This window comes from Theropithecus gelada, chromosome 15 (assembly GCF_003255815.1).
Source record: "Theropithecus gelada isolate Dixy chromosome 15, Tgel_1.0, whole genome shotgun sequence".
NCBI lineage: Eukaryota > Metazoa > Chordata > Mammalia > Primates > Cercopithecidae > Theropithecus > Theropithecus gelada.
This window is the reverse complement of record NC_037683.1, coordinates 19,677,832-19,704,405: the sequence shown is the minus strand read 5'-3', so window position 1 is coordinate 19,704,405 and position 26,574 is coordinate 19,677,832. Positions and strand designations below refer to the sequence as shown.

The 26,574-nt window shown below is 39.2% G+C and overlaps 1 protein-coding gene and 1 pseudogene across 1 annotated transcript in view; one reads left to right on the top strand and one right to left on the bottom strand.

Annotated features, from left to right (window-relative positions):
* CNTRL (centriolin) overlaps window positions 1–25,525 on the top strand; it is a 96,026-nt gene extending 70,501 nt beyond the window's left edge. The window contains exons 26-44 of the mRNA XM_025358788.1: window positions 605–813; window positions 2,838–3,030; window positions 5,862–5,992; window positions 6,132–6,272; window positions 6,375–6,501; window positions 7,245–7,409; window positions 8,468–8,627; window positions 10,163–10,278; window positions 10,361–10,578; window positions 13,165–13,322; window positions 14,319–14,392; window positions 15,749–15,937; window positions 16,353–16,578; window positions 17,856–18,061; window positions 19,654–19,794; window positions 21,470–21,736; window positions 21,901–21,963; window positions 23,240–23,446; window positions 25,077–25,525. Coding sequence (XP_025214573.1) covers window positions 605–813; window positions 2,838–3,030; window positions 5,862–5,992; window positions 6,132–6,272; window positions 6,375–6,501; window positions 7,245–7,409; window positions 8,468–8,627; window positions 10,163–10,278; window positions 10,361–10,578; window positions 13,165–13,322; window positions 14,319–14,392; window positions 15,749–15,937; window positions 16,353–16,578; window positions 17,856–18,061; window positions 19,654–19,794; window positions 21,470–21,736; window positions 21,901–21,963; window positions 23,240–23,446; window positions 25,077–25,100 — 3,015 coding nt within the window. The 3' untranslated portion in view covers window positions 25,101–25,525. The remainder of the gene's footprint in view (window positions 1–604; window positions 814–2,837; window positions 3,031–5,861; window positions 5,993–6,131; window positions 6,273–6,374; window positions 6,502–7,244; window positions 7,410–8,467; window positions 8,628–10,162; window positions 10,279–10,360; window positions 10,579–13,164; window positions 13,323–14,318; window positions 14,393–15,748; window positions 15,938–16,352; window positions 16,579–17,855; window positions 18,062–19,653; window positions 19,795–21,469; window positions 21,737–21,900; window positions 21,964–23,239; window positions 23,447–25,076) is intronic.
* Window positions 24,602–24,764, bottom strand: LOC112608825 (annotated as a pseudogene).
* Window positions 25,526–26,574: the final 1,049 nt, after the last annotated feature.

Below are 26,574 nucleotides of genomic sequence, written 5' to 3'. Positions count from 1 at the left end.
AGTTTAACTATAGTAGTCACTCATATTCTCTTAAAGTTTTTTCTTGCACATTGTAATTTGTAACAATTTCTTTCTATTCAGCATTTATTGATAATCTCTTAAACTGGTTCTTTTACTCTCCAAGCTTACCCAGCCGTTTATATAGTTTCTCAGGTACACTTTTATACTTCCCTACGTTTGCATATGTTACTTCTTCAGCCTAGGTCTTTCCTCTTTCATTCATTCTTCAAAACCCAGGCAAAACACCTCTTCCTCTGGGCAGGCTTCTCAGAAAACGTTTCTCCCATTTGTCCAGAGGAGGGAGAGACTTCTGTCTAGAAAGTCTTCTGTGCTAGACACCGAACTCTTTGGAGGCAGAGGTTATCCACAAGAGGCTTGGCAAATGTTTCTCAATCATAGTTGGACTGTTTGAAAAATTAAAGGTTCTATTTGTCCATCAATTTCATCCATGACATTTAACTTTTTATACCAAAGCCTTAGAATCTACCATCATTTTTTGGGTCATTGATACCACTTTAACCACAGTTAATTTCAGCTTTTGGCAGGAAAGAGAGGAAACATCCTGTGATGTTTCAGCTCTGCATTTTTCCCCTTCTTCATTCAGGAGAATGAAGTTTCTAGATTGGAAGACATAATGCAGCATTTAAAATCAAAGCAGCAGGAAGAACAGTGGATGAGAGCATCCAAGCGGCAGTCCGAGAAAGAAATGGAAGAACTGCATCATAATATTGATGATCTTTTGCAAGAGAAGAAAAGCTTAGAGCGTGAAGTAGAAGAATTACATAGAACTGTCCAGAAACGTCAACAGCAAAAGTAATTAATATATTTTTTATAATTCAGACAAATGCGATACTAGTTCATTAATGCTGTCGAATAGAACTTTCTGTAATCTTGGAATGTTCTTGATTTTCCGTCCAAAACAGTAACCACAAGCTCAGTGTGGCTGTTGAGCACTTGAAATGTGGCTGATGGAGCTGAGGAACAAAATTTAGTTTCAATTAATTTAATAGCCACATATTGAGAACCACATTGAGCAATACAGTTCTGAGTTCTTTTGGCCAATAATACAAATCAGTTCTTCTTGTAGTCCCTCTTGAAGAGTGGTATAACCATTTCCCCTCTCCAGTTACCCTAACTAAAAATATGGCAGGGGTTCTCAACTCTTTCTCTTCCGTTACTCTCCTGTGTTTCCAGTTGGTCTCTAAATCCTGCTGACTGCATCCAGAGAGCTCTCAAACTGGTCCCTTTCTGTCATCTCCCCTTCTCTAGCTTTTAATTACTCTCATCCTAGCAATTGTAATAGTTTCCACAGTGGCCTTCCATGTCTTCTCTCTTGGTCTACACTGTATCTTGACACACTGCAAATCTGACTGTTCCACTTTCCCGTGTGATTCTCAGTCCCATCACGATATACACGGCCCTTCTCCATCTGAAACCTACCTGTCTTTTTCTTTTATCACAGTGTTGGGTCTGGCTCACTGTCCTGTGCTTTCCCTGAACACCACGTTTTCTCCTGCCTCTACACCTTTGCTTGTACTGTCTTCTCCCTGCTGACCCCCCTGCCTAACTCCAACCTGTCTTCAAAATAAAGGTCAGAGATCCCCTCTCTTTTTTTTCCTCATTAAAAGCCTATTTCTTCTCAGGTGCCCACAATTCAAGGTTAGCAACCTTGGTCATAGCACTGTTCACACAATGTTGTGGGGAGCCCAGGAGCTCCTTGAAGGCAGTAGCTGGACCTCCATCTCTGTGTCCCATCACCTGTCATAGGATCACTTAGTGAATGCAGCGTCTGTTGATTGGGTTAATTATGCAAAAGCCTATCTGTTGCAGAAGTCCATGAATTATGACAGTTCCCCAGTTTTTGTCATTTAACCCAGACTGGCCCAGACCCCAGGGTAGTAGGGAGGCCTGCAGAGGACACAAGTAAGAAAGACGTGGTTGCTGCCATCTAGCAGCAGACATGTGACTAACAGTCTTGGCAAGTGAAAGCAAGGGCCACACCTAAAAGATAGGGGCTAGACGTTTGAAGGTTAGGCAGATGGTTGTATCTGTTATTTTTGTGGGTATACACATTGGGGAGTGGAATTTTTTTATTCTGAGGTATTTTGGAGGGAGGTGATAGGGTGGTAGGATCACCACTTCTTTTCATAGTTGTAAAAGTGTAATAAATACTATTCTAGGAAGTTTGGATAACACAAAAATGTTCCAAGAAGAAAGTAAAAATCATATGTATGCCTTCATTTAAAGAGAAAGAATCTGTTAAATGTTGAATTTATTTTCATATTTTTCTGTCATGCAGTGATAGATAATCTAATTTTTAAATAATTTTGTCATGTTAGCCTTAAGATATTGAATTGTGTGTCACGGTTTTTGATATGTCAGATGTTGTCACCAGAGTTTTACTTTAGCCGAATGGAATAAATCACAAAATCAGGTAGTCTTCAGGGCAGCCTATAAACTGCCCTTGAAGGATAGTTTTGAGGGAATGGATGAATATTGTGGTAGTGGTTTGCTTTATTTTTGTACCTCAAGAGAATAGAAGTATCAACATTTTCTTGGTCAAGAGATGACAACATAATAATCTTTGTTGTTATATTTAAAAGGGCAAACAATTCCATGTCATGCATTTTACATATTATGCATTTATTGCCAATAAGAATTCCATGTTTAATAAAATGGTAAACATAGACCTTGAACAGAATCAAATGTAGCAGTCTTTCTTATCTATTCTCATATAAAATTAGAAAATCATTGTAGATCTTTTTAGTAGTTAGGCTACAAGTACCTATATTGTCTACATTTACAATTTTTTAATGGGTGTGTATATTATTTTTTAGGGACTTCATTGATGGAAATGTTGAGAGTCTTATGACTGAACTAGAAATAGAAAAATCACTCAAACATCATGAAGATATTGTAGATGAAATTGAGTGCATTGAGAAGACTCTTCTGAAACGTCGCTCAGAGCTCAGGGAAGCTGACCGACTTCTGGCAGAGGCTGAGAGTGAACTTTCGTGCACTAAAGAAAAGGTATGTCTTGTTGTGGTTTGGGGTGTGAGCTCAGTGTGGGTGAGTCAGCTTACTATCTGCATGAAGGATTAGAAAGAGAGTGTGTGTGCTAAGAGGACAGTTGTCCAAGTCAGACAGCCAGGTTCCAGGCTGGACTCTGCTAGTTAAGGAGATGTGAGAATTTGTACAAGTCATGTAAGTCCCCTGGCTTTGCTTTTCTTATCTTTAAATTCAGGCTAAGAATATGTAGGCTTTTCAGCATGGATTAAATAAAACAGCATATTTAAAATTCCTGAAGTTACTTAGTTCCCAGCACACCCCACCTCCTTATCCTGTGTGTCTTTTATATCTAATTATTTGGATTCTGCTGTGTTTTTTAAAATAGGTCAATCTTTATATTCTTATTAAACTACAATGGACCTCACAAGTATTACTTTGGTCTTCAAGTTGATAATGATACAAAATATTTTTTGGTCTGAGATAATATTCTTTTATTTTTTGAGACGGTGTCTCACCTAGGCTGGAGTGGAGTGGTGCAATCTCAGCTCACTGCAACCTCTACCTCCCTGGTTCAAGCGATTCTCCTGCCTCAGCCTCCTGAGTAGAGACGGGGTTTCACCATGTTGGCCAGGCTGGTTTTGAACTCCTGACCTTGTGATCCTGCCTTGGCTTCCCAAAGTTCTGGGGTTACAGGTGTGAGCCACTGCGCCTGGCCCGATAATATTCTTTAGACTACAATACAGAGGGAAGTTGGGGAGAAAAAGGAGTTACCTGTTATTGAGCCACTGCTGTGGCTACGCATGGCCATTTTGTAAATGTTTCGTTTAACTTTCCTGGCAGCCCTGTAGGATGATGTTAGCTTGGTTTACTGAGGTAGCTCGGAGAGGCTCATTACTGGCCCAGGGTCACATAGCCAAGGGCTCTTTTAATTGGATGAGAATTCCAGGATGAAAAGAGTTCCTTACCCACATGAAACACCTCAGGAACTATTATTTTTATTTTGCTATTTCAACATGAATATATTTAAATTAAAAGCAATCTATTACCTGGGAACTAAATTGTTTATTAAAGAAATTCTGTGAGTAATTAAAAATGGAAAAAGTCCTTTTCTTTTCAGATGAGCTGTTCCTTCTGTTTTCATATGTTGGATTACTGTGAGAGAAAATAGATGTGAGCAGAACTAGAGGAAAAAAATATCACTGGTATAATAATATATAATAAGATATATTATTTTGATGATGTATCTTCAAAATATCACTGGTATATTTTGATTATATATTTTGGTATATTTTGGTTATATATTAATATATATAGGTATATATATATATAAAATCATCAAAAGAAAATTGATGGCAGCGGTAGTAGGCAGAGGTAGTAAGTGAACCAAAGCTGATAAGTTCTTTTACCTTCATCCTCCCAAAATGACTCAGGGAGGCAGCTTGGTAAGGAGGAGGAGAAAGAAAGTAGTGGCGTTTTGTAAGGAGTGTGCCAGACGTGTTAAAACCTGACATAGAAGGAGACAAAAAACTATTTGGTGGCTTTTCTGGAATGCCTAGCGAGTTTTGTCCAGTGCTTTGCTGATGAAACTGACAGAAACAAGCTATCTGAAATGGAAAGACCTATGGTGAAATATGTAGCTCTCTGGGAGCTTGCCAACCCTTTTGCATGCATGCAGATATTTAATAGACAAATTTAACATACGGACTCCTCTGGCTTTAGTACAATGGCAGACTTCAGTTTTTTTTTTTTTTTTTTTTTTTGGCTGAAGGTGAGTCACTGCTCAACCAAGTGCAAACCACACTCTATTTTTGGAACTTTTGATGTCATTGTTTTAAGCATCTTATGTTGGGCAGAAAAAGAAACCAAGTTGATTAAAAAAAAAATTGTGGGCCGGGCACAGTGGCTCACACCTGTAATCCCAGCACTTTGGGAGGCCGAGGCAGGCGGATCACGAGGTCAGGAGATCAAGACCATCCTGGCTAACACGGTGAAACCCCGTCTCTACTAAAAATGCAAAAAATTAGCCAGCGTGGCGGCGGGCGCCTGTAGTCCCAGCTACTTGGGAGGCCGAGGCAGGAGAATGGTGTGAACCGAGATCACGCCACTGCACTCCAGCCTGGGTGACTGAGTGAGACTCCATCTCAAAAAAAAAAAAAAAAAATTGTGTTTTTACCAACTCTTATATAGGAAGATTTTAAACATTTGCAAAGTATTTAATGTTTGTGTTTGTCAGCCATAATTACATTATCACCAGATCAATGCATTTTTACTTCACTTGATAATGACTATAGAGTACAGCAAGAATTTCTGTGTGGAGAGAATCTTGGTAAAATCACTTCATTACCACTTAGTTGGGTAGATAGTTTTAATATTTTAAATGATATAATAGTATTACACATTATTTTGAAATAAAAAGCGTCTTTAGTTCCATTACTTTCAAGTGACTACTTTTATATAGTCTTTCTGTCTTTACTCACACGTGTAGTTTTACATAGTTGCTCTCACAGTGCTTATTATCATTTTATTTTTCTCAGCCAACATAGTATTAATTGTCTTCTGTGTTGCCACATTGTCATCTGATCATTTTAAAGGCTACACAGTATTCCACTTTGTTAATGCATTATCACTTAGCCTATTATTTGTCAGGTCTTATATTATTATACAATGAGCATTTTTCTGTAGTAGTTCTTTGCTTCTGAATTATTTACCAAGAATTAGAGTTATAGTGAATGGACATTTTTATGTCTTTCTGTATCATCTTGTTTTCCAAAAGAGATGTACTGGTTTACATGGCCAGTAGCTGTGAGTGAGTATTGTAACTGAATGGCTTTTAATGACAGTTTCTTTTCTAGACAAAAAATGCTGTCGAAAAGTTCACTGATGCCAAGAGAAGTTTATTGCAAACTGAGTCAGATGCTGAGGAATTAGAAAGGAGAGCTCAGGAAACTGCCATTAACCTTGTCAAAGCTCATCAGGAGCTAAGGTAGGTGGATTCCCTAAACCGTTGAAGAACACATTGAGATGAATGAAAAGTTTGCTTCTAAGGGGATAATAATTGGTTTATGATAAATAATGCATGATAAGTCTACAGGACCTGGGGGGAATAAAGCAATGTGCTTTAGATTACTCCAGGCTGATGCAAAGGATTTGGAGCAGCACAAAATGAAGCAAGAAGAAATCTTGAAAGAAATAAACAAAATTGTAGCAGCAGAAGACTCAGACTTCCAATGTTTAAGCAAGAAGAAGGAAAAACTGACAGAAGAGTAAGTCAGTCCTCTGTAGGGCTACAAGGGGTTTGTGCTGGAAGACAGCTCTGGGGTTCCGAGTCCCTTAGGATCTGCTCTAGTGTTGCTGGTGCTTTGTAGGCTTCAGAAACTGCAAAAAGACGTTGAGATGGCAGAACGCAGTGAGGATCACCACCTGCAAGTCCTTAAAGAATCTGAGACGCTCCTTCAAGCCAAGAGAGCTGAGCTGGAAAAGCTGAAAAGCCAGGTATGACAATAGACGCCTTGAAAAAACAACTGACACAGCACTGTATGATTATAAAAGTAATACATGTTTAACTGTAGAAAAGAATAAATGAGGCTATGTATTATAGTTGTTAATGATAAAGTCTGAACTAAATTTGAATCCCAACTCAATACAATATTTTTGAGTAAAAAAAGTGAGTCTCAAAACATGGTATACTCTATGATATCATTTCTGTTAAATGCCTTTATGAACACTTGCGGTTGTATTTTTAGTCAATACCAAAGTACAAAAGTGGTCATCTGATAAGGGGGGATTTTGAGTATTTTCTGTTTTCTTCCTTTTGCATATCCGCGTGGTCTTCTTTTTTTTGTAAACAAATATGTATTGTCCTTAAAATTGTAACAAGTTTTTAATTTTAAAAATGAATACATTTTAAAAATCTCTGACTAACTTCCATCACCAAGGATGTCAAAATGGAATTAGGGTATAAAAATAAAAGTTCTTGGAAAACCATAACCTGAGGGATAATCATGATTGTCATATTGTTGTTCTTACTGTGATCACTGTGATTTGAGTGGTTTTAAGTATGTGAGCTCAAGGTTTTCATTAGGCATTTCACTCTTGCACTCCTTGCCTGGGTTTTCTGACTCCTGGGGGCTAGGCTATTAGCTCCTGATTTTACCTCACAACTAAATTATCTCCAGGTTAGCACAGAGAGCTGTATGGCCTTTGTCAAACTTACTCTTCCCTTTTCTTTAATACAGGTGACAAGTCAGCAGCAGGAGATGGCTGTCTTGGACAGGCAGTTAGGGTATAAAAAGGAGGAGCTGCATCTACTCCAAGGAAGCATGGTGCAGGCAAAAGCTGACCTCCAGAAAGCTCTGAGACTGGGAGAGACTGAAGTAGCTGAGAAGTGCAATCACATTAAGGTGTGTTTTTTATTAGGTTTTCTGAAGAGTCCTAGGACAGTGCTATAGGTTTACTTTGATGTATTTTCATTGCTTCTTCCCAAATGAAAATATAAATTCCTGAAATCTTGCCTCCTCTGTAAAATCAATTTGTTATGTATCCATGCAGTGGCTGTCATGTGTAGTCCCCCATGTTGTTTTCTGGATATGCTCAAAGTTCTCCTGCCCCTGTACATTTCTCATACCATTTCTTCTCCAGGAATTCCCTTTCTCCCCTATCACTAGCCTGATCACACCTGTTTCTCATGGCGCAGCTTCATGCCACCTCCTCTAAGAAAACTTCTGGCCGGGTGCAGTGGCTCACACCTGTAATCCCAGCACTTTGGGAGGCCAAGGCGGGCGGATCACGAGATTAAGAGATTGAGACCACCCTGGCCAACTTGGTGAAACCCCATCTCTACTAAAAATAAAAATTAGCCAGGCATGGTGGCATGCACCTGTAATCCCAGCTACTCGGGAGATTGAGAAAGGAGAATTACTCGAACTCGGGAGGCAGTGGTTGCAGTGAGCTGAGATCGTGCCACTGCACCCCGGCCTAGTGACAGAGTGAGACTCAATTTCAAAAAAAAAAAGAAAAGAAAACTTCTCTGACTTTTTTCTTTCTCTTGGAAGAAGGAGTTTCCTTCTTTTGAGTTTAGAAACACTCTGTCTGCATGTTTCCTAGGGCATCTTAGCCTTTTGTGATCGTGTTTATGTTCCCTGCCTTACCACTCATCAAGGTACTAAGCCCCTCCAGAGCAGGAGCCATGTCTCAGTCAGGCTTTTCTCTCTATAGCACATTGCCTTGCTTATAGTAATGTTGCAAATATATTTAGATGAAGAGAATATGTTACTTTCTTCTATTATATAGAAATAGGTTTCTGCAAAATATAATGCTGTTCTTGACATAAAAGGCAAAAATGAGCTTGTTTCCAAATTAGAATTTCTATGAAATAAAACAATAAATAACAGAACTTATTTTGAAGTAATTTTCATTTACAGTCACAGGAGGGGGTAACTTTTTTTTTTTTCAAACACAGGAAGTAAAATCTCTTCTGGAAGAACTGAGTTTTCAGAAAGGAGAACTGAACGTTCAGATTAGTGAAAGAAAAACTCAGCTTACACTTATAAAGCAGGAAATTGAAAAAGAGGAAGAAAATCTTCAGATTGTTTTAAGGCAGATGGCTAAACATAAAACTGGTAAGTTTAAAGGAAAACAATCATACAAAGTTTGAGGTTGGGAATGTCTGTGTATTACAAGTCACAGAAAAAAATAAGAAATGGCCAAACAAACTGTAAAGTTTAACCTTACTACTAATAAGCAAAGAAAGCAGGTTATAAAAGGCATATGATGTTATTTTCTGCCATTTTAATTGATAAACTTTATTTAAAAGCAAAATAATCATGCTCATTGCTGATCAGAGTGTGCTGAAAGAAGAGCACACACAGTCTATCAATTGAGATATAAACTGGAACAATCTCCCAGTGTTTCAGGACTCTTAAAATTCACACCTGTTGAACCAGTCAGCCCATTTCTACTCCTCCAGAAAGGGCAAGTATGTACATCACAGCAATATTTATAATGACAAAATTTGGAAACAGGCTGGGTGTGATGGTTCATGCCTATAATCCCAGCTCTTTGGGAGGCTGAGGCAAGAGGATTGCTTGAGCCCAGGAATTCAAAACTACCTGGGCAATGTAGTGAGATCCCATCTCTACAAAAATACTCAAAAATTAGCAATACACACTGATGTGCACCTGTAGTCTCAGCTATTCGGAAGGCCAAGCAGGGAGGATCCCTTGAGTTTAGGAGGTCAAGGCTGCAGTGAGCTATGATTATGACACTATGCTCCAGCCTGGGAAACAGAGGAAGACCCTGTTTCACCACACCCCCCGCAAAATTGGAAACAGATGACCAATTTAAAAGTCATATTTTTAACATTTAATGACATACAAACATGCCCATGAGAAGAATGAAAAAAGTGGGTAAAAAATGAATATGGAGTATATAGTCCCAGTTTATTTTAAAATGTGTGAGAGAGTGTGTGTGTGTGCGCATGCATTCTTGGAACATCAAAATGCTATTGTAATAGTGATTTGGGGTGGTGAAATGATGGTGGGTTTTTATTTTTTTCTCTTACGCTTTTTTTTGTATTTTCCAACTTTTCTACAATAAGCAAGTATCTCTATATTCAGAAAAAAAGTTAATATTTAAATATCTGTATTTCAAAGGCCAAAAAATTGTTATGTAAATCTCAGTCTGTATTTCAAAGTATTTTTAACTTATTTTGATCAATTTTATATAAAATGCTTTTAGTTGATTCTTTTATGTAGAAGCAAATGCTTTGGAACCAGATCTTTGTTAATTAAATGTTTTTGTTAAAATGTTTGTCTGTTTATTTATTTATATAGAGATGGGATCTTGCTCTGTCAACCAGGCTAGTCTCAAACTCCTGGGCTCAAGCAATCCTTACACCTCAGCCTGCCAAATGGCTGGGATTACAGGCGCGTGCTTCTGCACCTGGCTTGTTAAAATGTTTTAAACAAATTAAATAGTATGTAACAATACTTTTAGAGAATTTTTTATTAAGAATAAAATTAGCACCATTAATTCAGCGCAACAGAATTTTAAAAATTATCTTGTATTAGTCAATAGCATTGTTTTCTGTTTCATTTTGTAAATGTTTTCCAAGTTCATTTAATATCATGGACCATGCTTTGTTTCTATCCTTTAGAACTAAAGAATATTCTGGACATGTTGCAACTTGAAAACAATGAGCTACAAGGTTTGAAGCTACAACATGACCAAAAGGTATCTGAATTAGAGAAGACTCAGGTGGCAGTGCTAGAGGTAATGAACAAAGCCATTGTACCCTTAAGAAACTGAGGTCTTTCTCATGTAGGATGTTTGAGTCCTCTTTTATCTGATTTAGGAGAAACTGGAGTTAGAGAATTTGCAGCAGATAGCCCAGCAGCAGAAAGGGGAAATAGAGTGGCAGAAGCAGCTCCTCGAGAGGAATAAACGAGAAATAGAACGAATGACTGCTGAGTCCCGAGCTTTACAATCGTGTGTTGAGTGTTTGAGCAAAGAAAAGGAAGATCTCCAAGAGAAATGTGACATTTGGGAAAAAAAGTTGGCACAAACCAAAAGGTGAGAGCAAGAACAAATAAGCTTGCAGGATCACTTCTTCAGGCCAAGACATTATAAACATGCTATAAAAAATTTGGAAAATAGAGAAAAGGATAAAATACACCACAAACTTGGTATCATAATACATTTTGCCAGTTGCATTGTTTGGTGAATTTCCTTCTAGCTTTTTTTTTTTCCTCAAAAGCATTTTTAAAAAATCTATTGTGCTTTTTTTAAGTAAAATAAAGATTTAGTTCTCTTCAAATTGATCTCTAGATTCAAAACAGTTACAATTAAAATCTCAATAGCCTTTTCTTGTGGAAATTGACAAGCTGGTTCTGAAATTATATGAACCTAGAATTGAATTATTCTAAGACCTACAATAGAATTTATACAGTTTTTTAGGTATGACACCAAAACAACTTTTAGAAAGTAGAACAAAAATTTAGGACTAACACTACCTGATTGCAACACTTTTATAAACCTGTAGTAATCAAAACACTGTGGTATTAGTATAAAGATGAACACATAGATCAATGGAATAGAATAGAAAGTCTAGAAATAAACTGACATATATGTAAACAACTGATTTTGATGAAGATACAAAGGCATCTTTTTCAGAAGAGAAAAGATGGTCTTTTAGAAAAATGTTGCTGAAACAATTGGATATGCAAAACCAAAAAAAGAACCTCAATTCATACCTCACTCTGTATAATATATAAATACTAATTTAAAATGAGGCCAGGCACGGTGGCTTATGCCAGTAATCCCAGCATTTTGGGAGGCTGAGGCAGGAGGTTCACTTGAGCCCAGGAGTTTGAGACCAGCCTACACAATTAGAAAGACCTTGTGTCTGCAAAAAAGAAAAAAAAAAAAAAAGAAAAATAGCCGGGTTGGGAAGCTGAGGTGGGAGAATTGTTTGAGCCTGGGAAGTCGAGGCTACAGTGAGCCATGATGATACCACTGCACTCCAGCCAGGATGACAGAGTGAGACCCTGTCTCAAAAAATATGTATATATACACATATTTATTTTTATGTTTATATATAGGACCATAATCATATATGTAAAACCTAAATATAACACTTCTAGAAGAAAACATAAAACATAGTAGGAAACTTTTGTGACCTTAGAGTGGGCACAAATTCTTGGTATGACACCAAAAGCATGATCCATAAAATAATAAATTGATACAATTAGACTTCAAAATTTAAAACATCTGCTCCTCAAAAGACACTGTTAAGGTAATGAAAAGATACGTCACAGGTTGGGAAAAAATATTTGCAACCCATGTATCTGATAAAGGACTTGTGTTCAGAATACATATATAAAGAACTCTCAAAACTCAATAAGAAAATAACCCAATTATTTAAATGGGCAAAAGATTTGAACAGACATTTCATTACAGAAGATAAATGGATGGCAAATAAGCACATGAAAAGATACGCAGGATCATTAATCATTAGGGAAATGCAAATTAAAACCACAGCGAGATATCACTACACACTTATTAGAACAACAGCCATACCAAATGTTAATATTAACCAGGAACTTTCTTTTTTTTCTTGAGACGGGAGTCTCTGTCACCCAGGCTGGAGTGCAGTGGCTCACTGCAAGCTCCGCCTGCCGGGTTCACGCCATTCTCCTGCCTCCACTTCCAGAGTAGGTGGGACTACAGGCACCCGTTACCACGCCCGGCTAATTTTTTGTATTTTTAGTAGAGATGGGGTTTCACTGTGTTAGCCAGGATGGTGATGATCTCCTGACCTCGTGATCCGCCCGCCTCGGCCTCCCAAAGTGCTGGGATTACAGGCGTGAGCCACCGCATCTGGCCGGAACTTTCATATATGATTGAGGGGCATGTAAAATAGTATTAAGTAACTGTTTAACTTTGGAAGACAGTTTAACAGTTACTTAAAAATCAAACATACACTACCGGAAGATCTAGCCATTCCACTCCTAGGTATTATATTTATTCAAGAGAAATGAAAGCATATTTCTACACAGTGTATATACTAATGTTCATGACAGCCTTATTTGTAATAGCCAAAGACTAGAAATGACCCAAATGTCTATCATCTGGTAAATAGAAACAAATTGTGGTATATCCACACTGTAGAATACTACTCAGCAATAAGAAGGGAATGAAGTATTGATACACACAACATGGATGAATCTCAAAGCAACTACGCTGTGTGAAAGAAGCCAGACCAAAAGCAAGTTCATACAGTATGACTCCCTTTATATACTACAATACATGCTCATGCATGTCTGCTATATGAACAGATCCTACTGTACATACAATCGTTTTCTACTTTTTTTATTGTCACAGCTCCATTTTTATCAGTTTTTTGGAATTCTGAATGTTATCCATGTTTTTAATCTACGATTTTTATAAAACTTCAATTTAATGAGTCATTTGAAAAAAGTCTCCACTTAGAAAGCTGATAAGATTTTGAAAATGAGTTGTCTTAAATTTCGTGAAGATTTATAATCTTTTATACTTTCCATAACTGTATGTTGTGAAAGGATAACACTGTTTCTCAGTCATCTCCTGTGTGTGCTTGAATATTTTATATTTGACAGTCTTACTTATTCTCTGTGGTAGGGTTTTAGCAGCAGCAGAAGAAAATAGCAAAATGGAGCAATCAAACTTAGAAAAGTTGGAATTGAATGTCAGAAAACTACAGCAGGAACTAGACCAACTAAACAGAGACAAGTTGTCACTGCATAACGACATTTCAGCAATACAACAGCAGCTCCAAGGTATAAGGCAGCAGAACAGTGAAAGTGTGATTTCCTTGCCCTTTGTTAGTTTCTTTGTTTGATTTTTCTTATGGCAGAAGTAATTCCTGCTAAGGAGCATGGAGTTTCTTTCTAAAATTAGATTGTGGTAATGGTTGCACAACTCGAAAAATACTAAAAGACTTTGAATTACACACTTTAAATAGGACATAATATGTGCATTTTATCTCAAAGTCAGTTTAAAAAAAAAAAAAACACCTAATTCATCTTCCTTAGAGAACAATTTTAAAACATAGTAAAAAGAAATAAAAATTGCTGTTTACCTCACTCCTCATAGATTCCTAGTAACAGTTTGGTGAATATCCTTCCAGATTTTTCCTAGGGGTGTGTGTCTAGTTTGAAAAGCAAAGATGTAAATAATGAAGATTTTAAAATTATCAAATGTTTATAAATATGATAATTTTTAAAGAAATTGCTGAGTAATTCTATCTAATAATATACTTGTTGAACATTTTTTATGTCCTTGATATTTTCTCATTTAATCCTCATAACATTTTTATGAGATAAAAGTTATTTTACTCATTTGTAAATAAGGAAACCGAAGCTTAGTTTTCTTGTGACTGCTTAAATGAGAAGTGATTTGCTAGAGGTCACACAGCTAGTAATTGACAAAGCCAGTATAGATATAAAATTTATTCCCAAATTGCCTTCCTGAAAGTTTAAGTTTCTATTTCTACCAGCAATGCAGAAGGTAGCTGTTTTGAAACTATGCACCTAACATTATCTGTAATTTTTTCGTTGTGAGATTTTGAACATGAAAATCTTTAAAAACCTGACCTCCAAGCCCAAATGTGGATTGTGCATATAACTCTCTTTTGGCCTTTAATGAGATAGTATGGCATAGTCATACATGTAACAGAAGTAAGCGTAAAATAACTTCTCTACTTTTTGGGAATGCTAATGGGAATCTGTATGTATGTATGTATTTCTTATTTCATGAGAATGTCATTTCTGTAGAAAAACAAGAAGCAGTAAACTCACTGCAGGAGGAACTAGCTAATGTCCAAGACCATTTGAACCTAGCAAAACAGGTAAGGTTAACAAATGTAATATTCTAGTAGAATACTGAGGGTATGCAGACAATTGGTTTAAATAACAAAGAAATCAAGTAGGCTGGTTCCTCTTCACAACAGCAGATACTCTAGGGCCATTTATATAACATAACCGTCACATAAATAAAAGTTTTGGTGGAGAGCAGTGGTTTGCTAATTTATTTTAGCCTTAGAACTCTTGATACAAACAAAGTTTTACTCAAAGCTAGTAAGTAGGGTGGTGGCTAGACCAGAGCCCAGCAGCAGTCTCTCAGCAGCCCTTCTTGGGGCTTCAGGGACCAGATGGGTCATCTCTAATCCATGGCACAGATGAGGACTTTAAAGGCTGGGCTTAGATTTGATTACTCCTTGAGCCATAGAGTAACCGTCAAATCTGGGCCTCTATCTTGTCAGATACTGAATATAGCAGATTTTTGACCCTTATACATCTAATGATTTTCTTAAAGGGAATTCAGTGTTGTCCTGTGAGACTAGTGCTGTAATTCAGAGCACTTCAGGCGAGTTCTAGACCTTAGTTTCTATTATGTAAATTAAGAGTTATGCCAGGTGCGGTGGCTTGCACCTGTAATCCCAGCACTTTGGGAGGCTGAGGCGGGCAGATCACCTGAAGTCGGGAGTTCAAGACTAGCCTGACCAACATGGAGAAACCCCATCTCTACTAAAAATACAAAATTAGCTGGGCGTGGTGGCGCATGCCTGTAATGCCAGCTACTCGGGAGGCTGAGGCAGGAGAGTCACTGGAACCTGAGACCTGGAGGTTGCCGTGAGCCAGCATTGCATCATTGCACTCCCGCCTGGGCAACAAGAGCGAAGCTCTGTCTCAGAAAAAAAAAAAAAAACAGTTACATTAGACACAGGCTGGGTATGGTGGCTCACGCCTGTAATCCCAGCACTTTGGGAGGCCAAGGCAGGTGGATCACTTGAGGCCAGGAGTTCGAGATCAACCTGGCCAACATGGTGAAACCCCATTTCTACTAAAAAGACAAAAAGTTAGCTGGGCATGGTGGCATGTGCCTGTAGTCCCAACTACTCAAGAGGCTGAGATGGGAAGATTGCTTGAACCTGGGAGGCGGAGGTCACGGTGAGCCAAGATCATGCCACTGCACTCCAGCCTTGGCAACAGAGCAAGACTGTCAAATAAATAAATAAATAAATAAAATAAAAGTTGGATTAGACATCTAAATTCTCTTGTACCTATAAGTTTATTAAGATAATAAAGGAAATAAACTTTTATGCCTCTCATTCTGTCAGACTTAGTAGATACTGGATTGGCACCTGGCCACCTCTAGTAAAGATGGCTTTATTAGTAGTTTCCACTTGCTCTTTCACCTAAAGGACCTGCTTCACACCACCAAGCATCAGGATGTATTGCTTAGTGAGCAGACCCGACTCCAAAAGGACATCAGTGAATGGGCAAATAGGTTTGAAGACTGTCAGAAAGAAGAGGAGACAAAACAACAACAACTTCAAGTGCTTCAGAGTGAGATTGAAGAAAACAAGCTCAAACTAGTCCAACAAGAAATGGTACTACACATTTATGACTTTATATAAAAGAAGCATTTTGTGGCTTATGTGAGCCTATTTTTCCCCTGGCAGAAAGCTGCTGAGAAATATCCCCCATGGGACTGTGTGTCGCTTAACCGCCCTATGTAGCCATGGGTGGCGTTTACACCAACTATGTGACTTAGAGACCTTTAATGATCATAGAATATTGGTCCTGTAAAGATACTTAATGGCCACGTGCCATTTGCTGCTTTAATCCCCTCCTCACATGCTGGCCAGACAGCTTCCCAAGCCCTCTTGATCACCTCTGTAATGGAGTTGTCCCTGTGGGCTGTCTTCTACTTTCTTTTGAACTTGGAATCTGTCTCATGTCCATGCAGGTTCTCTGGGACACTATTTGTTGTTTTATAACTAATCAAGATTACTCTTTATTAAGATATTTCAGAGACTCCAGAAAGAGAGAGAAAGTGAAGAAAGCAAATTAGAAACCAGCAAAGTGACACTGAAGGAGCAACAGCACCAGCTGGAAAAGGAATTAACAGACCAGAAAAGCAAACTGGACCAAGTGCTCTCAAAGGTGCTGGCGGCTGAAGAGCGTGTTAGGATTCTGCAGGAAGAGGAGAGGTGGGGTGAGAGCCTGGAGAAGACGCTCTCCCAAACTAGTATGTATTCTGGAACTTCTCACTGGGAGATGGGGTATGGGTTGGCTCTGCTGGTTGTCTTGCAAAAGTATTTAAAGATATCCAGACCCCAGCCAGAGCCAGGAGAGGAAGCAGGAGAAGTTAAAGCAGGAGGTATGACAGCCCTGTGAAAGATGAGGAAGCAGGTTCAGAGAAGAGATGTGATCCTGAGACTGACCAGAAAGTCCTTCCTTGCTTATATCGTCTCCTTTGAGAATGCCATCTCAAGAAAGTGGAACATTCAAGTGAATAACTGCCAAAAGATACTCTTAAAGGATATTACCTTTGAGCTTTGGGAATAATGATCTCCTTCATCTCAAGTGTCAAAAAAAATCATATTAACAGTTCTTCTGTCCAGATTTGGCCTAGTGAATGGTACCGGAATACAGGTGTTTGCTTTTAAGTCAGTTTGTTCTCTCTTGAACCATATATAAATGAAGTTGACATGGGAATCCAGGGTAAATGATTGTTCTCACATCAGTAAATGGTTTTTCTCTTTCTTAGGCTCCAGGGTTTAATAATGCTTGGAAAATGTTGTGGGCTTGGGGATCTAAAAGGGTTATTATTCCTTTTTCCCTGGGAACTCTTGATATACGCAGACCCAATCATTTCATTATTAAAATGAAACTTTAAAAAAATATGTCCAGTTCTGATCATGCCAGAGTTGTTGAAAAGTAAAATCTGGGTGATAAGAAAAATATCCTTTAAATGTCACTTTTATTTTGTAAGCATTCTCTGTCGAGTACTCACTATGTACCAAGCGTTTGCATACATGATTCTAACTGAACATCAGGAAATGTATTCCTCATTATAAAATGGGGCTCATGCCAGTGTAGGAGGCAGCTCCAAATCGTGTGCACTTTCCACTGCACTGCCTCCTGTAGAAGGATGTTGTACTGGTGTGTCTCCCTTTATGAAAATCAGTGTTTATAAAAAACATTTCATCTGTTCCACACAATTCAGGATTGGTGCTGGGTTTCCTCTCACTGGTCTCAAAGAGTTGAAAGAGAAGATAGTAGCTGTCTGTCACTCTGGGATCAGTCTCTCCAGGAACCAGTTACTTCAAAAGGCACCCTTATCTGGGTCTTTTTCTGGGCCTTTGAAGTGTGGGTCAGGGTAGGCTTGTAAGACTTTGTAATGGAGGAAAGCACCTGCATGGGTCGCATATCACCATTATGCATCTGCCACAAGGGAAGGGGAGCTCTGCCCACAGTTGGCTTGGGCTCTTTAGCTAAACCGACTGCAAATGCTCATTTCAGAACGGCAGCTTTCAGAAAGGGAGCAGCAATTGGTGGAGAAGTCAGGTGAGCTGTTGGCCCTCCAGAAAGAGGCAGACTCTATGAGGGCAGACTTCAGCCTCCTGCGGAACCAGTTCTTGACAGAAAGAAAGAAAGCTGAGAAGCAAGTGGCCAGCCTGAAGGAAGCACTTAAGATCCAGCGGAGCCAGCTGGAGAAAAACCTTCTTGTGAGTACCTGCTGCCGTGGCAGTTTGTGAGGAAATGATACATTTAAAATTTTAAACTGCAACACCACTTCAACATAGAGAAAATAAATTACCTATCAACACAGTCCTGAACCCAACTGTTGTTATTGGTGTATTTATGCATCATTTGTCCTTGAAGCTGATGGTAAGTTTTACCTGGGACGGGGTGCAGCCTCAAAGGAGCTCTGGCTGGCTGGGGAGACTGTCATGTGAACAGCCATTATCAGCACAAAGTAGAGAGCACGTTCTGCCAGTGAGCCTCAGTTTACACCTCCACTGGCGGGTGGAGGGGGTGTTGAAGAAGCCTTCTCTAGACGGTTTTTTTTTTTTTAGATGGCATCTTGCTCTGTCTCCCAGGCTAGAGTGCAGTGGCACGATCTCAGCTCACTGCAGCCTCCGCCTCCCGGGTTCAAGCGATTCTCATGCCTCAGCCTCCTGAGTAGCTGGAACTACAGGTGTGCGCCACCACGCCCAACTAATTTTTATATTTTTAGTAGAGATGGGGTTTCACCAGGTTGACCAGGCTGGTCCTGAACTCCTGACCTCAGGTGATCCACCTGCCTCAGCCTCCCAAGGTGCTGGGATTATAGGAGTGAGCTATTGCGCCTGGCCCATAGACGGTTTATTTTTATTTTTATTTTCAAGACAGAGTCTTGCTCTGTCACCCAGTCTGGAGTGCAGTGGCATGATCTCAGTTCACTGCAACTTCCACCTCCCAGGTTCAAGCAATTATCCTGTCTCCTGAGTATCTGGAATTATAGGCACATGCCACCACGCCTGGCTAATTTTTGTATTTTTAATAGAGTGGGGTTCACCATGTTGGCCAGGCTGGTCTCGCACTCCTGACCTTATGATCCATACGCCTTGGCCTCCCAAAGTGCTGGGATTACAGGCGTGAGCCACCATGCCCAGCCAGTTTTATTACACTGCTGTAGTCAGTGCTTACAAATTTTTCTCATCCTGCCCTTTTTGGCCAACATTAGCTTTAATCATTATCCTAAAACCAGGAAGCTCAATCTACCATGCTTTCATCCTTGAAATAAATTTGGGAAGTGACACTCAGATAGGTCAGAATAATTTATGGTGGATGGAGGCAGCTGAGCAGCAATGGAACTGTCAAGGGTGTGGATTTTTCCAGTACCCTCTGGAGGGATTAGTGGAGCCCTGTTCTATGAAAGGAACTTTTAAACCATGTGTGTCTCTCAAAGGGGATACACTTCTAACTAGTGATAGGCCAGATCATCATACAGATGGAATATAGATGTCTCAGATTTAACCCTACCAGTAACCCTGTGATGATGGCTATTATTATTCTCATTTTACAGACAATTAATGAAGACTCAGAAAGGGTTAGTAGCTTATTATCAAAGATGATGCTAACAGACTCTGACGTGTATATACTCCCAGCTGTATTTGATCTGCCCATGAAAGGAAGATAGAATTTTCCCTATTTGACAGCTAGAGAAGCTGAGGCCCAGATGGGGAATGAAGTTGTAGAGCTAGTGAGTGTGTAAGCCAGCAAACCACACCTCCACTTGTTGGATCGCAGAGTTATTTTCTTCCTCCTGTGCTAGGAGCAAAAACAGGAGAACAGCTGCATGCAAAAGGAAATGGCAACAATTGAACTGGTAGCCCAGGACAACCATGAGCGGGCCAGGCGCCTGATGAAGGAGCTCAACCAGATGCAGTATGAGTACACGGAGCTCAAGAAACAGGTGTGTGCCCAGGAAGCCCAGCTGGCCAGCCTGGGGGGAGAGGACTCACTGGGCTCAGGCAGATTGTATTGTTTTTAATATCCCTTCTATAGTAGTATAGAAAAACTGATTATAAGAATGTTCTTTAAGTCAAATCTGGTTTTTTAGCCTTAAAATTTAGAAATGCACCTCCACTATTTGTTAAAAATATGCTTTCAAAATTCTCTTAAATTTGACAAGCTCTTAAAATGTTAGTTTTTCAAGGAAAAAAGGTAATTCTTGAGCATCATATTTCATGTCCCAAAGAACTACGTTGAAATGTTAGATTTTATGCCATAAACAAGTCTATAGGAGCCAAAACCTCCCCTACCCCTTGAGCAAGAAAAGATGGTCCAGGGGGAAACCTTTGATATCACATAATGTAGCCAGGCAGAGAGTATTAAATCAGCTCATGCCTGGACTGGTAGAGTCTCTAATCCTTGATGTCTCTGGTGTCCTTTAGAGCATCTGGGCCATCCCTGAACTCTAGCAGGGGCTGCTGTAGCCACTTATTTGGCCCTGCTATACTTAGTCCTTTGGATGACCCCACGTGGCCATTCTAGTTTCATCTGTGCTTCCAATCCCCTGATGCCCCACATATACCTACCATTTGATTCAAGAAAAAATAACTAAAAACAATTATTTAAAGACCACAAGCCCTTAGTGATTTTGCCTTTGCAAATTTGGTAAGGCAATTAGCAGTAGGTATAAATCTCATTTTCACTAAGCTGTATATGGGGTAGAGCCACATAGAGTAGTCTCAGGCATCAAATGCAATTGGTAACACTTTAAGAAACCTCTAGGCTGGGTGTGGTGGTGCATTCCTGGAATCCCAACACTTTAGGAGGCCAAGGTGGGTGAATCACTTGAGCTCAGGAGTTCAAGACCAGCCTGGGCAACATGCCAAGACCTCGTCTCTACTAAAAATACAAAAAGTAGCTAGGTGTGGTGGCATATACCTGTAGTCCCAGCTACTCAGGAGGCTGAGGTGGGAGGATTGCTTGAGCCTGGGAGGTTGAGACTGCCGTGAGCCAAGATTGTGCCACTGCACTCCAGCCTAGGTGACAGAGCAAGACCCTGTCTTTAAAAAAAAAAAAAATGTATATTGCTCAAGCTACCAGATTCTTCACTTATAAAATTCCAGCATTAGCATTTATAATCCAGATCACTTATGACTTATTTCAATAAATGGCCCTTTTCTCATTTGTGGCTTACTCTAGTTGCCAGTTGGGTGCCACTGAGGTACTTCATGTAAATTCTCACTTAGTTTTCACATTTCTGAGCAGAAGGTATTTATCTCCTTGTATAAATGAGGTCATGGAGGATCAGATGTTAGCCAACTTGCCCTAAGTCATACTGGTAATACTGGAAATGAGACTGGTAACTAGCTTTGTCTGACTCCAAAGAGATTGTCTTCAAGGAACTTTATGCACGTGCCTTTTCTAAATGAAAGTTGTTCCAGTGAAAATGCCAATAAAATAATTTATTCAGTAGCTTATAGATTCTTGAGTATCTGAAAAATCACCAGTTTTTACAGTTCTAGTAATTATAGTAGTTGATATTTATAGATCTTTAAATACGTGGCACATCATTCAGCTCAATTCCAAGTAAGTCTGAAATTTTATACAATGATATTTGACACCAACTCACTGTTTAGATGGCAAACCAAAAAGATTTGGAGAGAAGACAAATGGAAATCAGTGACGCAATGAGGACACTTAAATCTGAGGTGAAGGATGAAATCAGAACCAGCCTGAAGAATCTCAATCAGTTTCTTCCAGAACTACCAGCAGATCTAGAAGCTATTTTGGAAAGAAATGAAAACCTAGAAGGAGAATTGGAAAGCTTGAAAGAGAACTTTCCATTTACCATAAATGAGGGACCTTTTGAAGAAAAACTGAACTTTTCACAAGTTCACATAATGGTAAGGATTTATCCTGCTATTCTCTGGGTTCATAGGATTGACCGCCTCCCCCAGCCAAGCTAAAACACAGATGTGGGGGTGCTGGGGTAGGGGAGGGAAAGGCTGGTTGGCTTCCACTTGTAGCAGCAGTGGTATCTGATATCTCCATTTTCCCTCTGAGAAAGGATGAGCACTGGCGTGGAGAAGCACTCCGGGAGAAACTGCGTCACCGAGAAGACCGACTCAAGGTTGCCCTTTAAAACAAACAAAAAACCAGTATGAGATACTGGGCACATTGGGGAGGGGAGGGGAAAGTTACATTTACCTGATGCTTTCACATCCATGCTGTTGCAGCACTGCCGGCAGTGTCAGGGATGGCATGTCTGAAGCTCTGAGGAGTTGGTGTCACACAGTAAATGGCAGTCAGTGTTCAAAGCAATGACTTGTGTCGACTCTAGTGTTCTTTAACCTATGTAATGCTGCGTTACCTCAGCTAGAACTGATAGAATCTAAGTATTTGGGACAGGAAGTAGAAACACAGTGATGAACTATAAGGTTATCACAGGCCAGCGGTGGCAGGAAAGATTTGGGATACTGGAAAAGTAGGCTGAATGTCAGTTAAGGAATTGTTTGGCTCCGAACATGTTGACTTTGAAGGCCTTGTGAGATATCCAGGGAAGGATGTCTGTCTGTAGGCAGCCAAAAATAGGAGTCTAGGATTACTGATCAGTGTTGACCTAAAGATGTGAGAGTTAAAAGTATAGATGGGAGGTTACATTTATTTGGGGGGAATGGCTATGTAGAAAGCATGGGATGAGAGAGTGCAGTGCTATAGTATTGAGTGGAGCCCTGTGATGTCCAACAATAGTCTCCAGCCATGTGTGGTTATTTAAATTTTAATAAATTGTAATTAAGTTAAAAATTAAGTTATTCATTCGCCACATTTCAAGTGCTTAATAGCCTCATGTGTCTAGTGGCTTCTATATTGATAGCCAGAGGTAGAACATTCCCACCATTGCAGAAAGTTCTGTTGGACAGCGCTGCTATAGACTTTGAGAGAATTTGATTATAGCAGGGGCAAAAGCCAAAAAGTAGTATGAAGTTGAGGATTAAATACCTAGTGAGTTTACAGACAAGAAACTAAGGCTTAGGAAAAAAAAATACATAATCAGGAGACACTCCAGGTGTCAAGTATAAACTAACTGATCTCAGTCATAACAGAGAAGGAAAAAAGAGATGAGGCAATAATTTAATGGAGAAGCAAGGGATACAGAAATCCTAAGCACTGCTAGCATGGAAAAAATGGGCCAAGTGAAAGGCCCAGTTAATGACAACACAGAAAAGTAAAGGTTTATGCTCACTAAGTATCTACCTGGCATCTCCTACGATTCTTTTTAAAGATGAACATTTTCGACAACCATTCCTGTTAGCCAGATTTGCCTGTCAAGTGTATGTGAGGAAGCTGAGCTGTAGTTCTGGTGCATTTCTTCTGTGTCAAACCCTAAGTCTTGTAACACTTTTCAGGCCCAACTCCGACACTGTATGTCCAAGCAAGCAGAAGTATTAATTAAAGGAAAGCGGCAGACAGAGGGCACTTTACACAGTTTGAGAAGACAAGTAGATGCTTTAGGGGAACTGGTCACTAGCACCTCTGCAGATTCAGCATCGTCACCCAGTCTGTCTCAGCTAGAGTCTTCCCTCACAGAGGACTCTCAACTTGGACAAAATCAGGTAAACAGCAGCTCTTTTTAAAAACAAAACAATAGCCTGGGGTTGTTTTTTTTGTTGTTGTTTGTTTTTTTGAGACAAGGTCTTGCTTGGTACTGTCACAGCCCACTGCAGCCTTGACCTCCCAGGCTCAAGCGATCCTCCCACCTCAGCCTCCCATGTAGCTGGGACTACAGGCACACAACACCACACTTGTTTTAGCAAAGACTTGGTAGAGGTGGATAAGCTGATGGCTTAGGAAACAGACTACAACTGCAGATTAGATGACCTGGCAGGGATAGAGTTAATTCTATTCATGTCCTCCACTTCTGGATTTCTTTATTTCCTACTCTGTCAATATAAAGAGCTTAGACCTATGAGGCCAGTATGAGTCCTAGTTTAGTATGTCTCCCTGCATTTTGTAACTTACATTTAAGAAGTTGGAATTCAGACCTCTTAACCTAGGGTCTATAAAAACCCTGAATTTCACAAAGGTTTTCTGTGTGAGCTTAGATAAGGTTAATAAGCATTTAAGAGGAACATGAAATATGCTCATGGAACTGGTAAGTAGTAGCACACGTAACTGCCAGAGATCGGTAACAGCTTCCATTTTTGAGTGCCTATTGTGTGCACATAAAAAACTTTATATACATTATCTAATTTTTACATCCTTGGAGGTAGGAATTATCCCTTTATATAGGTAAGTAATCTGTACAAAATGATAAATGATTTGGTCGAGGACATAGCAAAGGACAACAGTAGGACTTACAGGCTAATCTCTCTTTACCACAGAGCAGTATATTTTAATGGTGGAGCCACAAGGAGCTTTCAAGAACTGTTGCCTCTTTAATATGCCCAAGGTGGGCAAGTGACTCACCTTGGTCACACAGCTAATTAATAGCAGCAGGGCCATCTGAATATGATTATCTTAACACCGTCTGTGGTGGGACCCAGTCAGGTAAAGGCCAAAATCATCATGGGCCTCAGGGCAGGGTTCGAGGAGTGTGAGAGGCACTGGGCATTGAATAGGGAAGCTTTAGGGATAAGACAGCCCAGAGTCGTGGGAGAAGAGTACACAAGGGCTTAAGAGCCAGGTTCAATTACCAGCTCAAGGTGGCAGCCAGATTTATTTAGGTGCTTTAAAGGCAACCAACGCACAATGGGTAGAGGTGAGATTGGTAGAATTATTTAGAAGTCTGGGGTTGTAATCCAGGCCTATGTGGGATAAAAGCCTGAACTAGTTAAAAGTTAGGGGGCTGGCTTCTGAGCCTAACACTTTATTTCCCTTCTTTTCTGGTAAGAATAGATACTACACTTGATCTTAGCCAAAAGGCTGAGAGCTCCTTCCAACAAGTTCTACAAGGTCCATCAGAACCACTAGACAGTTACTGGCACTGATGCCATCCCTCCTCACTGGGTAGATGTTACAGATTTTTTTTTTTTAACTAGAACTTTTAATTGGAGGATCTTGAATTTTAGCAGTTTTAAGAATAACTTTTTCTCTCAGAATTTTGTACACTGGTTCATCTTAAGACATTTTTACAGAGGTACTCAAAATATGTAATTTACCTATAAGCCATCATGCCATCACTTAGTTAAGACTGTTTTTACTGTTTCAAAAATTTGATTTATCCTTCCTTTTGTCTTATTGTAGGAAAAGAATGCCTCAGCCCGATGAGGAATACTGTCTTGTGTAAATATATTCAAGGAAAGCACCTCCACTACCTCACTGACTTTATCATTGGAATGTCAGTTGTTTTTTTTTTTAAATCAAGATCCAGTGAACTAAGATTCTGAAACTTCAATGTAGTTTATTTTGCCTATACCATTAATGCCAATGTTTTTATAAATAACTTGTACATAGTACATATGGGAATAGTTGCATATGGGAATTTAAACCATGCGGCTAAGCCTTTTTGTTTGTATCTTCGTAACTTTTTTTTTTTTTATAAAAACCAGTGATTTTAACTGCATATCTGAACCTACAAACTGGTAAATCTTATTAACAAAAAGAATGTACTTAAGGCCCTCTTTATTTATAGAGTTATTTTTGAATTTTGCTTGAAATCTATTTTTCATATAAAAATAAAAGATAACAATCAACTTGGGTCTGTCCGCTGACGTTACACTTCACAGGTAATTCTGTGGAAAAGCTGTCAAGTTTTTACCTTAATTCCAAGTAAGTAAGCTTTCAGGTGGTTTTCTTTTACCTGGAGGCTGAAGTACGTTATACTTATCAATGAAGATTTCATCATTTGGAAATACATCAATTGTAAAACTATTATGCTTCAGATGCCTTTCCTCAGCCAACATATTCTTTGGTGGAGAATCAGAAAAATTTTGTACCTTGGAGAGTATGACCCAGTGATAAATTCAAATTAACAGCTCAACTCCATGATGTATATATTTCTTTAAAAACTAGAATAGCAACTGCTCTCACAGTCTGGCATAATTATTCCCAAGGGGGAAATATGTAGTAAGTTTTAAAATATTCTCGGGAACTGTTTTCTAGATCACTAGACAGCTTTTGAGTCACAACAGGCATATTACCATGTTACTATAATACAGAACAGCACAGTGCAGTAATCCCTCACCACCAAGGTTTTTATTCCAAAACAGTTATTTGGCTAGAAGTGGACTGTTAAGATACGGCATCAATGGAGTTACAATAAAGATAATGAAAGTGACAATTTATTAATACACAGTAAGTTCTAGAAGGCATCTACTTTCAAAACAAAACTTGATTTCTTTTGTATTTACATTTTTTGTTTCAAGTCTTAGCAAAATGCTAAAAGGCCTGGCCTAGTCACAATTATTGACATCCTTCTGGGACACAATTTTCTGGGCCTGTGTTGAATGAGGATAAATTTTCTTTTCTCTAAAATGCCACATGAACCCTGTACTTCCACATGAAGAGGAATGGAAGGTAATTATTTGGTCTTTTCTTCTGTTTAAGGGAATGAACTGAACCACTCATGTTTTTAAAATCACACTTAAAACAGCAGACACATGGGCAAAAAAGTTCCCCAAAACTATTGTCTTACGGAATTTGAGAAGGAAGGTAATGTATGAACATTAACATCTGGCTTCAAAAGACATCTTTCCAAAGAAATTGTACTACCTATTACGTGTACACCACCAACCAAAAAAAA